This window comes from Diceros bicornis, chromosome 10 (assembly GCF_020826845.1).
Source record: "Diceros bicornis minor isolate mBicDic1 chromosome 10, mDicBic1.mat.cur, whole genome shotgun sequence".
Classification (NCBI taxonomy): Eukaryota; Metazoa; Chordata; class Mammalia; order Perissodactyla; family Rhinocerotidae; genus Diceros; species Diceros bicornis.
In genome coordinates this window covers 46,783,696-46,798,000 of record NC_080749.1, presented here as the reverse complement: position 1 = coordinate 46,798,000, position 14,305 = coordinate 46,783,696, and the positions used below count along the sequence as shown (strand labels likewise).

Below are 14,305 nucleotides of genomic sequence, written 5' to 3'. Positions count from 1 at the left end.
GAATGGAAAGATAGCCTATGTTCATGGATTGAAAGGCAATATTTTTAAGAGGACAATATTCCCCAAATTGAGCCATAGATTCAATGCAATCCTTATAAACATCTCAGCTGGCTTCTTTGCAGAAACTGACAAGCTGATCTTAAAATTCAGGAGGAAATTCAAGGAACCCAGAATAGCTTAAATAATCTTAAAAAAGAAGAACATAGTTGGAGGACTCACAATTCCCAATTTCAAAACTTACTATAAATTTACAATAATAAAAATAGTGTAGTACTGGCATAAGAAAAACATATAGATCAATGGACTAGAATTGAAAGTCCAGAAGTAAACCCTCATATTCACGGTCAATAGACTTTTGACAAAGATGCCAAGACAATTCAATGGAAACAAAACCAGTCTTTTTAGTAAACGATGCTGGGACAACTGGATATACAAACGTAAAAGAAAAAAGTTGGACTCTTTTCTCATATAGTATACAAAAAATGTACCATAGACTTAAATGTAAGGGCTAAAACTCTAAAAGTCTTAGAAGAAAATATAAAAGAATATCTTTGTGACCTTGGCCTTCTTAGATATGACACCAAAAGCACAAGAGTCAAAAGAAAAAAAGTAAATTGGACTTTATCAAAATTAAAAACTTTATGATTCAAAGATATCATCAAAAAAGTGAAAAGACAACCTTCAAATGGGAGAAAATATTTGCAAATCATAAATCTTATAATGGACGTGCATCAAGAATATGTAAAGAACTTTTACAAGTCAATGATAAAGTCAATAATAAAAAGATAAATCACCCAGTTACAAAATGAGAAAAGGATCTGAATAGACATATCTCTAAAGAAGATATACGAATGGCCAATAGGCACAAGAAAAGATGTTCAACATCATTAGCCATCTGGGAAATGCAGATCAAAACCATAATGAGATGCCACCACCTGGCACCCACTGGAATGGCTATATACAAAAGACAGATAATAACAAGTATTAGTCAGAATGTGGAGAAATTGGAACTCTTATACATTGCTGGTGGGAAAGTAAAGTGGTGTAGACACTTTAGAAAATATTCTGGCAATACAATTAAAACAATTAAACACAGAGTTACCATATGGCTCTGCAATTCCAAAGAGAAACGAAAACATATGTCTACACAAAAACTTGTACACAAATATTCATTGTGGTACTCTTCACAATAGCCAAAAAAGTGGGAAAAAATCAAAATGTCCATTAACTGACGAATGGATAAACAAAATGTATATACATACAATAGAACATTATTCCTCAATAAAATAGGAATGAAGTACTTATACATGCTACAAATGTATGAACTTTGAAAAACTTATGCTAAGTGAATGATGCCAAGTGAAAAAGACCATATATTGTATGACCCCTTTTATATGAAATATTCAGAATAAGCAAATCTATAGAGACAGAAAGAAGATTAGTGGTTACCGAAGTCTGTGTGGGTTGGGGTAAAATAGAGAGTGATTGCTAATGGGTCTGGGCTTCCTTTTGGGCTACTGAAAATGTTCTAAAATTGATTGGAATGTTGGTTGCAAAAATCTGTGTATGTACTAAAAGCCACTGAATTGTACGTTTTAAGTAATGAATTGTATTTTTGTGAACTATATCTCAATATAGTTGTTATATATAGAAAAAACGAAGGTGAAATAAAGACACTTTCAGATAAACAAAGCAGAATTAATCACCAGCAGACTCATCAACAGAAGACATATAATTGTAGATTAAAGTTTGATGACTTCAGAAAGAATGAAGACCAACAGAAAGGTGAATACGTGAGCAAAAACAAATGAGTATTGACGTTGTGTAACAATATTAACGATACTTTATGGAGATGTAATACACATGAACGCAGGCAGAGATTCATATACAAACAGTGGCATAGAAGTTGAGAGGAAGGTAAATAGAGACAAAGTGTTCTAAGATCTTTGCATTATCTGAAAAGAGGGTAAAATTAAATAAATATATTTTGGTAAGTCAAGGATATATGTTGTAATTTCTGATATAACCACTAAAAGAATAATAAAAGTGTGCATTACTCCCAAGTTAATAAAGCAAGAAACAGATGGCACACTCATGCTTGGTAATTTGAAGACAGTTTAATAAAAGAGCTCTTTATAAAGATGTGAGCAAATTTAAGCAAACAAAATACAACAAAAGGAGATAGTGCAGAACTCCATTGTGGCAAGAACTGTGAAAAGCTTGAGATTTTACTCAACTTGCAAACTGACAAATTATCCTGCTGTAGCTTCAAGGATGCTTGCAGAAGACACAAGACTCCTGGGTCATAGACAAAGAACGGTTTGTCACTCACAGCAATAGCAGTAGCTAGAGTATCAACATTTGTGCAGTTTTTCGAGCCTGAAATTCCTATAGGGTTACATGAAGAGGATCAGGTAACACCTGCACATGCAGTGGATTGCATTGCAGAAGACCAATTTTGCCACCTGGCAGATAGAGAAGAAGAGAATAAATACCTCAACTTCATATTCTTCCCACTGTTCAATCTCCTGCTGGTGCCTTCCACTGAACAAAATTAACCAGAAGTCAGAGAGCAAGGAAGCACTTTGAAGTCATCCATATAGTTGACCTTCCTGGGGGCCAAGGCAAAGTGGAGAATGATGGAAAGTGGATCTGATGGGACAAATGGATAAGCAAAAGGGAAAAATGGAGTAATACAAAATAATCCAAAAGAATATAAGAAAGAAGGAAAAAAGGAACACAGAAATGGTTAGACAAGGAGATAGCACTTAATGGGACATTTAACCGAAAATGTTTAATTGCTTCAATTAAAAGCAATGATTGTCTGATTTGATAAAAACCAAATGAGCAAAAAACCCTATTCATATGTCATTTACAAAAGACACTTCCAAAATGTAGAGATAAAAAAACGTTGACACTGAAAGTTTGGAAAAAGGATGTGCCGTAAAATATGAGCCAAACCTTATTAACATCAAACAAAGACTTGAAGAAAAGTTACTAGAGATAAAGGAGGACACCTCAAAATGTTAAATGCTTCACCAAGAAGATATAATAATTCTAAATTTGTAAAATAATATACTAAAAATTGACCTCTAAAAATATAGCCTTAAAACATATAAAGCAACAATATAACACATAGAGCAAAAAAATAAAAAATCCAGAATCAGTGGGAGATTTTAATATAACATCTCTCCGGAAATGATACAACAAATAAATAAAAAATCAGTACAAATACAGAGAACTTAAACGACATGGTTGACACATTTGACTTAATTGACATATGTATAACAATAAATCCAACAACTGCAGAAAACACCTTCTTTTCAAGCATAATATTATAAATATTGACTATATGCTGGGCCATAAGGCAAGTTTCAACAAATTTCAAAGGACTGAAATCACATAGAATATATTCTGTGACAACAAGGGCATATACATACATTTAAAAAAAGAACAAAACAAAAAGACAGCAAAAAAGACATTCCAATATATCACAATGGAAAATATAAAATATTTTGAACTGAATAATAATAAAAAGACAACTTATTAAAGCTTGAAGGATACAGCTAAGGTCATACCTGGAGCAAAATATATGTCTATAAATGTTACCATTAGAAAATGTGAAAAGCTAAATATCAATGGACTATGAGCATCTATGTCAAAAATTTGGGGTTGGGGGGAGAATAACAAATAAAACCAAAGAAAGTAGAAGGGAGGAAATAGAAAAGATAAGAATAGTAATAAACAAGATAGAACACAGACAATAAGGTCATTCCTGAAAAACTTTAAAATTGATAAATTCTGGTGAATATAATTAAGGAAAAAAGAGAAGGCACAAATATCCAATGTTAGGAATAAGGAATAGGGCAGCACAATAAATCCTTCAAGTATTAAAAAGTTAAGAGGAAAATATGAATAATTTTCTGCTAAAACATTTGAAAATTTAGATGAAACAGATAAATTCCTAGAAAATACTACTTGTCAAAGTTGGCACTAGAAGAAATAAGAATTCAGAATAGTCCTATAGTTATTAAAGATGCTGAGTCATTTATTAAAAACTTTCCTACAAACAAAACCACAGGACCAGTTGGCTTTACAAGTAAATTGTACCAACTGTTAAGGAACAAAGAACACCAATGTTATATACTCTCTGTAGGGAAAGAAAAAGTGAGGGAACACTCCCCACCTCTAATGAGGCCATCATAACTCTATTCCAACACCTCAAGAATATTATGAGAAAGGAAAATTACAGGCCAATCTTATTTATGAACCTAGGTGCAAAAATTATAAATAAAATATCAGCAAACTTATCAAAAATATATAAAAAAGAATGAGTAGGGTTTATTCTATGAATGTAAGTTTAGTTTACCATCTAAAAAAAGCAACATAATTCAATACTTCAATAGAACGAAGGAAGAAAACCATATAATCAGCTCAGTAGATGCAGAAAAACTTTTTAATAATATTCAGTATTCATTTGTGATAAAAATTCTTAGCAAACAAGAAATATGAGGGAACCTTCCTACTGTATCTGATAAAGGATATCTATGTTAAAAATAGGACAATATTATATTTAACATCTATCCCTTTGAGATCAGGAATAAGACTAGAATCTGTGCTATCAACACTTATACTCAACATTGTACTCAAATTCCTGAGCAGTGTAATAAGGCTAGAAGAAGATATAAAAGATAGAAAAATTAGAAAGACATAAATAAAACCGTCATTATTCATAGATAATGTGGTCATGTATATAAAAACCTAATAATGTATTCAGTTAAATTTTTAGAATTAATGCGTGAAAGTAATTATGTGGATAAAAAGATCAATACACAGAAATCAGTTGTGTTTCTCATCACAACAAATGATAGAAAATCAAATTGAAAACAAGTATCCAAAATAGTGTAAAACTATCAAATATCTAAGAACACGTCTAACAATATATGTGTAAAGTATCTATGCAGAAAATCATAAAACATCATTGCAATAAATCAAAGGTATAACCAAATGGAAAGATATACCAATTTCGTGGATTGAGAACATTGTTTTTAAAAATATTCTCCCCCAACTGATTTACAGATTTAATGCAATCCAATCAAAATCCCAGCAGGTCTTTGTAGTACTTGTGAAGCAAATTCTAAAATTAATAAATTGGAGAAGAACAAAATGAAAAGCCTTGCTCTACTGAATATTAAGACTTTTTATAAATCATAGTAATTAAGGCAATGTGATATTGGCATAAATATTGATAAATAAACCAACGGAATAGAAGAGACAGCCTAGAAAAGACCCATGGATAGATGGGCAATTGAACTATGACAAAAGAGGCATTGCAGAGTTGTGAGGAAAGGATAATCCCTTCAACGAATGAGGCTGTAACAATTACCTACTTACATGGGAAAAAAAAAATAACCTCTATACCTTCACACCTTCATGCCTTCATACCATAAGAAAAAAAAAATTAGTCTTGGGTGGATCACAGATTTAAATGCGAAAGGCAAAATAATAAATTTCTGGAATATATCAGAAAAATTTCTAAGTAGCATACAAAAATAAAATCATAAGATAAATTTGGCTATATTATACTGAAGAACTTCTGTTTCTCAAAAGATACCATTAAGTGGGCTAAGATGAAAGACAAAATGGGAAAATACACACTTACAAAACATACTAACAAAGAGCTGGTAACTGGAATATAAAAAGAACTCCTATAAAAGAATAAGAAAAAGACAGACAACCCATCATAAAAGTGATCATAAAAATCTTCAAACAGAGATTTGAATTGGTCCTTATCAAAAGAGGACATCCAAATGGCAAATAATCACGTGCAAAAGCGCTCAGTCTCAGTAGTCATCAAGAAAAGTCAAATTCCACCATGGGATACCACTATTCACTCACAAGAATGTCTATTGTGAAAATTCTAATAATATTCCAATTGTCAAGATCGTGAAGAACTGGGGAAACATACGTATTGCTGGTAGCAGTGAAAATTGGTACAGTTATTTTGAGAAACTGGCAGTATCTATTAGAGCTGAAGATACACATAGCATGACCTCACAATGCCACTCCTGCATATATACCATCCAGAAATGCATGTACATGGGCACCAGAAGTGTACAAAACATTCAGCGCAGCAGTATTAATGATAGTCAAAAGCTGGAAATGGCCCAGATGTTTATCAGCAGTAGAATGGATAAATAAATTGTGGTATTTCCATACAACAGAAGAATGAAAGGACTACAGCTACTTGTAAAAGCATGGAAGAATATCATAAAAATATGTTAAGGGACCCAAGTCAAGCACAAAAGGGTCATACTGTGTGAGCCCATTCATATAAAGGTCAAAACCAGACAACATACTCCCTTGTGCTTAGGGTTGGATACTTCGGGTTAAACTATGAGTTGATTATTTTGAAAATCTGGATTGGAAGGGGGGTTTTGGAGGACTGACAACAATATTTCATGACCCGACATCAATGTTTTCCCTGTGATAAGTCATCATACGATTTTGTTTGTGAACTTCTTGTCTGTATGTGTATCTTTCCCAATATAAAGGGTTAAGAAATTTGATTTGATGAGAAAAGGAGAGAGTAAAGCAAGGAGACGAATTCTCCTTGAGGGGGAGGAAGGCTAGGATCCCTGGGGAGGGACAGGAAAGGGAGGTGCAAAGGGGCAGAACAAGCGCACAGTGGGGGAGGGGCCAGGAGACAACTGCTTCCTTTGTAATTTTACAGGCTCAAGTCAAGAGGGACAACAGCCATACAGTGGAGCACCTGCTCGCTCTTTGGTACCAAGATATCTACCTTACTGTTTCAGAAATCTTTGTCAGTTATGGGAAGGAGAATCTCCCTTTATAACTTCCCTTTTGATAGAAAAATGCCTCTGTATTCTCTTAGGCTATACCAGGTCTGATAGTATTCTGTACCTTTTATATTGCATACTTCTCTATTTAGAATCTTTTTTTTTTGTAAAACTCTTGGATACAAAAACTAGTTCTTTTGTTGGCTTGCTTCAAAAATGTGAATGAGCCGATTCTAATAATTCTTGCTACAGATCCTCTAGGTATCTGGGAGTAAATGCAATATTTAATGTCAATCCACAAGACAAAACTATTTAGGTTCTCATTCCTCAGGGGCTTGTTCTTTTCATTTTTGCCCTGGATGATGCAGGTATTATAATTTTTACCTATGGGGGTTGGAAGAGGTGCATAAAGCCTGCAAATGGAGACTCGCTGGATTTTCACTAAATGAGAAAATGCCTGGAGAGGGGAGACACAATTGAGATCTCATTCCAACCAATGGATACTCTTTCTTGAGGTTAAACATTTATGCTGATAAGTGGAGCAGGATACACTGTTGGGAAATAGTATTTCCAGAGATTGCGAAGATATACACAGTTTCCACCTACCTTTTTCTCCAACAAAAAAGACATTCTGCTCTGCGTGTGTGTGTGTGTGTGAGAGAGAGAGAGTTGTTGGCAGTAGGGAGGGAACAAACTTCAGCTATTGATTCACCCTCCTGTTAGAATGCTCAAATTATATCATTTTTAGAGAGAAGAAATGGCTGCCTGCAAGAGTTTTGGATGAAAATAGGGATGATGAAGGAGAAGAAGAAAAAGAAAATTTCTCTTTCTTTACGTCTTTAGTTCAAGTTATCTGCAAATACATACCTCTTTTTGATTTTGCTGGAATGACCTCAATATATCTGTGTGCTTTTACATGAAACTCTCTTAAAACCCGCTCATAGAATCCAGACCATAATTCATGGAATTGGTTGTGAATGAGGGCTTTGCCTCTCACACAGAATCAATTCATGTTAGCTATTATCATGATTACTATTATTAATTTAATTTAATTATAATAATTGTAATTAACTATTAATCTCCCTCAGAAGAACTACCATTTTGTCCTGGCTTGGCCACTCACTGCATTGTATAAACCGTCCTGGAGACCACAACCACCGTGTGAGCCAGACCAGTACTGCTCTTTACTGGGTCTTAATTTTGATATTAGGAAAATGAAGAACTTGGATTTTGTAAGCTCTTTGACTCAAAGATTTTTCTGCCTCCATGGAGTACTCCACGTTTCCTCACAGGCTAGAGTTAGCGACCCCTGGGTGTCAGCAGTGGTTGGTGCCATGGGGGTTGGGGGGACGCACGGACACGGAGGAGGGGGTTTCTTCAGGAGACAGTGTTTGCCTTTCCCTGGGCAGAGGTTGTGGAGGTTAAGAAAACCTGGTGAAACAGATGCCAGGGACAGATGTTACCTAATTTGGTCAAAAGCACAAAGAGTATGTAAAACATTTGGAAATCCTCAACAGTGCACTGGGATGGGGGCACTTTCAGGAGGAGCAGAAACGAGTATCACCCTGAATTTCAGAGTAGGGTTGCTGCATCTCGGAGGGTGTGCATAACGTAATTTCTATTTCCAATATTCTGGGTTTTTGAGAAGTAATCTTCCGGGTTGGAAGCTTGACTACACCAATTATTAGTGCTGTGTTGTGCAAGGTAGCAGATGGCTTCGAGCCCCAATTTCCTGATCTGTAAAATGGGGTAAACATCTGCCGTAATTTATGATGCTGTTGTGAGGGTGGAATAGGACAAGGTAGAGTGGGGACTCATTAAATGAGAGCTGCTCTTATGAAAAGAAAATTAATAATTTTTCTAATTCCCAAGACACCTTCAGGTTTACTCATGCCTTACTGAGAATTCTCACACATCTCAGGAGTTTTCTTTACAGACTGTACTCTCCGCTCCTTCATCCACCCCTTTCTCCCCAACCCCGGTCTTGGGCTGCGGAGTGGAAGGAAGAGGAGGCACGTGGGGGAAGCACTGGGGCAAACCTAACCCCCTGGCCCCCTGGCCCCCTGGCCTCCTGGCACGGTGGGGCCTGTCATGGCGGCCCGGCGACGGCTTAGGTGATCTCAGATCGCAGAGTAGGAAGAAGAGAAGGGTCTGGGGGTCAGCGGTGCCCAGACCCCCCGGCCCCGCCTGAGGCCCCCAGGCAAGCCCAGCGGGAGCGCCGGCTCACATGGGTCCCCGCCTCCAGCGGCGCGGGCCCGCCCCGCCCCGCCCCTGGGCTCAGCCTCGCGCTCGGGCGCCCACCTGGGGAGGCGGCGGCCCGGGCCTTGGGTGCCGGCAGCCGAGTACCCGGCGCCGGCCGGACGCCAGCGCCCCGGACCCCGCGCGGAGCCGCCCCGGCGCTGGGCGCCCTCCCCGCCCCCTCCGCGCCTCGCCCGCCGCCCGCGGCCCCCACCCACCGGCCGCTCCTCCCCTCTCCCCACCCTCCTCCTCCGCCCCCTCCCCTCCCCCGCCGCCTCGCCGACTGCTCGGCCGCGCGTCGGAGCCGCACGGGCCCGGAGCGCAGGCGGCGAGGCCACCGCACCTGCAGCGCGCTCGGGCTGCCGAGCGGGCACGTCGCCTCCCGCCGCCCGACCCTCTTCTCCCCCCGCGCCGGGTCGCCCATGACGCCCGAGCCCCCCGGCCGGCGACAATGACCACTTCCCTGCAAGATGGGCAGAGCGCCGCGGGGAGGGCGGCTGCCCGGGACCCGCCGCTGGCCGCCCAGGTGTGCGGCGCTGCCCAGGGGAGGGGCGACGCCCGCGACCTGGCGCCAGCACCCTGGCTGCACGCGCGGGCGCTCCTGCCCCCACCGGACGGGCCCCGCGGCTGTGCTGCAGACAGGTAGGCAGCCCTCGGAGGGCGCGGGGGAGTGTCCTGGGTTGGCAGCCGGCGAGGGGGTGAGGAGGCGGTCCTAGGGGGTGAGCCATGTGCCCAGAGCTGGGCCAAGTTTGTGAAAGTCTCTGAAGACAATTCCCTTTGAGCTGGCTCCTACTGGATCAGCAGGACATTGCGATCTCCCAGTACCTTATAAATAGCATCACCGTTTCATTGAGAGCTCCCAGTCTCTCTCGCCTCTGCCCATCGGTGTGAACCAGGAGTCCAAGCTCCAGGCTGACCACCCCCCTTCCTTATTTTTTCGTGGCCCTGCATTAAAAAAAATAAACAATCCTTTTTATTTTATGTATTTAAAAAATTGTAGCATAAATGAGTTCGCCTCCCACATAGAGTCTTACAGCGACCCTGGAGAGGCAAAGCACAGATTGACATTTGAGCAGTCTTGCTGTTCAGCAGGAAAGAATAGAGGCTTTAAAAGGTTTTCCCATCTCCATAGCATTCAGCACTAAGTGCCTTTAGGGTTCACAATTATGCACATACTTCAGGAAAGAAAAAGGCTGCAACAATACAAAAATCTATAGTCCTTTATATTCATACATTGAAATGGTACTTTTTTTTTTCAGATTTTCAAAGTGCTTCAACTTCACTGAAGTTAAAATTACTCTGCAGTGGACTGGAGTACATTTATACTAGCAAGTTCTATTCACTTACCTCCTCAAAAACACTGCCTTGCGGTTTAGTATCTATAAGCACTTGAAAAATCAACAGACTGTGTGTGGGCAACATTGTGAATGAAGTTTGAAGTGAGATGAACCACAGTTATAATTAATAAACCATAACTTCCAAAAGTGATTAGTAAAATAGCATAGGGATGAATTCAAAAAATGTTTGCAGACTTTTCAATTTAATGGATACATAACAATGTCTAACGCCTCAGGATGATTTTTGCATCAATAATCATATAGTGTGTATTTTGGCTTCAGGAAAATTATCAAAAGTGCTCGAAATGGGGTTTCCATGCCTGGTGATTTTTTTTAACGCCCCCACCCCCCAAAAAACAACTGTAGGCATACTATAGAAGGTTGATTTATATCAATTAACATATTTTATTTTGACCCATGGAAAGTACATCACTTAGCTTTGCTGTATACTTTATATAATATTAGTGTTGTCATGGAGTGGTACATGTTGGCCTTAACTTTTTAATCTTGACAGCAATTATATTTTACATTCTGTTTTATGTAAATTACATCCTATGTTCTCTTGGTGTAGGAGAAAAAAGAAAGATCTTGATGTTCTGGAAATGCCATCTATTCCAAACCCTTTTCCTGAGCTATGCTGTTCTCCATTTACATCTGTGTTGTCAGCAGGCCTGTTTCCCAAAGCAAATTCAAGGAAAAAACAGGTATGCATTTAAAAATTTTCTACTTCAAAGATCTTTGGAGTTCTAAATCTGTACGGCCTTTAAAGATATTCAGTAACTTACAATGTTAACAAAGGATTAGCATGGCCTATTTTAAATAACTCTATTGACTGATATAGCACTTTGGCATTATTTTCCTTGAGGGCCTCAGTTTTCATAGCTGTATAATGGGAATGTTAAAACTTACTTGTCAGGCTTTTGGGATGGGTTAAATGAAAGAATATATGTGAACTACAGAGTCTGGGAGCTATTATTATTCACAGCGTAGATGGGAGAGGTATATGTGATAACAGATTATCAATTTTAAGTCAGACATTGGAAAGGGGGGCAGTGGTTTTGGGGTGGTATTGGCTGACTCCTTTAATACCTTCTTTAATCTTTCACATTTTCAACCCAAGCCAACCTCATTTACCAAAGGAAAGTGATATAGTAAATCTGTGGCAAAAGGTAATTGGAGTTTAGGACTCGACATGTCTTCCTCATTTCAATGAATTCTTCTGTTTGGAGGCTTCTGCCCGCAGAAGGCAGATGACTTGTAAGTGATGATTAGAAGATGGACTTTATTTTTATGATTTCCTTTCTTTTCAAGTTTCTAGTTTGAGACTGACTTAAGAATATTAGATTTCAAGACCCAAGCAACTATGGGGAGATATATCATGATTATACATTTTGTGAAAGAAAAAATTAGTGTATCCTAGAATAATCCCATCTTTTCTTAACATACTTCCTCCCAGTTTTGAATCAGCAAAACAAAGAGAGGCTTTACTAGGCAAAATGTACCTTGTTCTTGCAAGGGTAGAAGCAATAAATTGAAACAGTCAGATGCTTGCAGTGAGGAGAGGGATAGTGAACAGAGAGAAGACAGTTGATCATTTCCCCCCATCTATTGTTCTCTTTCCTTTTTTCTACACTTTTACTACCTGTGATGGGTTCAATAATGTGTGTTTGTAGTTTGGGGAATGGAGAAAATACCCTAGGGAAGAGATGAATTCCTGATAACCTACAGCAATAATAATAGAGACAGTAGGAAAACATTCCATGGACTATGGTGTTTTGACGGAAGTCTGGTATAACAAGGCATATATACTTTTTTTCGGGGAGAGTGCTCGTCAAGTTTGATTGGTGCATGTGCTTTTGCATAAGGATTGGAGAAAGTGGGAGTAAATATTCCCAGAGCAGAGGTGTGCTCTGAATTAGAGTCTTTGACGGGGGAGCCAAGTCCTTAAGTGAGCCGGATTCTGACTTTGGATGGGGAAATGAACAAGGAGGGGACTCTCTTGAGAGCTGTATTATCAGGGTGAGGTTTAAAGTCAGAGCCCAAGGGAAAAACAGCCCTTCTGAAATGTCTGAGCCTTTGAAGAGCTTGGCTTTTGGGTTAGGATATAAGATGGGAATACAGATGAAAGATTTGACTGTGTGTCATGGTGGTGGAAAAAATTGATTCTGGATTGTCCGTATGATCCAGAATGGGAAAAGGCAATGTCTGATGATGACTTAATAGTCATCTGGGGAATTGAATAGATGATTTCTCTATTTAGGAGGGGGATGCTATGTTCCTTGCACCATCCTAGTGTCTAAGGTACTGACCTACGCAAACATGCCAGCCAAACGTGTTCACCAAGGTGGGGCTTTGATTAGGGGTTGAGTTAAGGGCTAGGATTTGAACAGAGGAAGGGAAGTAGAGGGAGAGAGGTCTGGGCTTTCTCTCACTTTAATTTCATGAATGAACACTGGGAGAATGCCGTCTCTCTAAGAGATGTGTCCGTGGGGCAGGGTTTGTTTCGAATAGAGAGAGAATAAGTGTTTTATGCTTACGTTAATAAAGGGAGAAAAAAGAGAGCGTGGGTAGAGGTGTCAGGGTGTGCCCTAAGTGTGGAGAGTCATCATCCTAGAGTAAGACATCTTATCTTGGGGATTGATAACATTTCTTCTGGTCAGGCTTAGCAAAATGGAAAAATGGGAAAAGGGTGCTATGTTACTATTGACTCCGGCTGGTTTCCTGCTCTGGCCCTGTGTCCAGCCTCCACGGTGACCTTCTCAGAGAGCACACTGCACCCACACAGACAGCTATGCTGTTTCATGAGCAGAGAGTTCTGGTCTGAGTCCTGGAGACTAGTCCCAGAGGGGTGTTCCCACCTTCTGCTGATCTCTTCCTTGGCTGAAGGGTTGGGATCTCTATGAAGAGAAACATTTCCCAAAGTTGGGGAAGAGGAAGGTTCCTTTTCACATTCTTGTATGTTTCCTTTTCCCCACCTAGACTTTGCATTTAGAACTGACCCTTTGTTTTTATTCCTTTGTATACGCTCAGTTCTTTGGAGTGAGTGAGGTTTTGGGATCAGGTGACTCCATGTCAGTAATTTCCCCAAGCTCCATTATTTTTGTGACACAGATTACCCTTTTACAAGGTGGTATTTCTGGCCCAATTATCTCTGACTTTCGGTTGAGATGATGTAAATGACTGTATGTGATAGTTTTCTATTGACTATTATTTATGGTTGAAATATTATAGGAGACGATGTCTCTTTTCTTTATATTCTCTGTTTCATTTGTTTTGTTTAACCATTCCAGTCATTTTAGCAATTCTTTTCTCCCCATAGAAAAAGTGAAGAATTGCACTTGTTATTTACAAATAAGTGACCAGAAAGTTTGAAAGAATCCAGACTAGAAATGTTAAATTTCATGTGGCCTTTCAAACCACGGTCAAAAATCATTTTACAGGCCATAAATATTTTTTTACAATTTGGGACGCCTCCATAATGCCTGAGTGGAAAAGTGCATTGAAGCCACAAATAGGATATGCTTTATCTCTTTTTGCAAATAAAATGTCTCAAAGTATACAATACTGTAGGCTTTCAGTATTTTTATTTTAAAATAAGAGTTAGAATGAGATAGAATCTGGATTCTTTATTCCTTCTCCGTCTTTTTATAATACTGTCCAGATACATTTCCTAGGCATATTTCTTTGTGTTTACCAATAAAGCAGATTTAAAGTGTACCTTCCTTTATATACATGGTCTAGATAAGTTATGTGCAATTTAAATTTTGTATTAAAAGTGACTTATGAATTTATGTCTCTCCTTTTTTTTTCTATGTCTGATTGAAATTTACCAGGAAATCATCCCTTAGTGCTTATCATTTGAAGAAAAGCAAAGAGTAAGAGATGTTTAGCCCTTGCTGAAGAATGAGTTCTTGTCTCAAGTTTGTCTAC

General features: G+C 38.9%; 1 protein-coding gene across 1 annotated transcript in view; it reads left to right on the top strand.

Annotated features, from left to right (window-relative positions):
• The first annotated feature begins 9,421 nt into the window (after positions 1–9,421).
• Positions 9,422–14,305, top strand: part of GRB14 (growth factor receptor bound protein 14) — a 124,729-nt gene continuing 119,845 nt past the window's right edge. The window contains exons 1-2 of the mRNA XM_058549126.1: positions 9,422–9,680; positions 10,947–11,079. Coding sequence (XP_058405109.1) covers positions 9,490–9,680; positions 10,947–11,079 — 324 coding nt within the window. The 5' untranslated portion in view covers positions 9,422–9,489. The remainder of the gene's footprint in view (positions 9,681–10,946; positions 11,080–14,305) is intronic.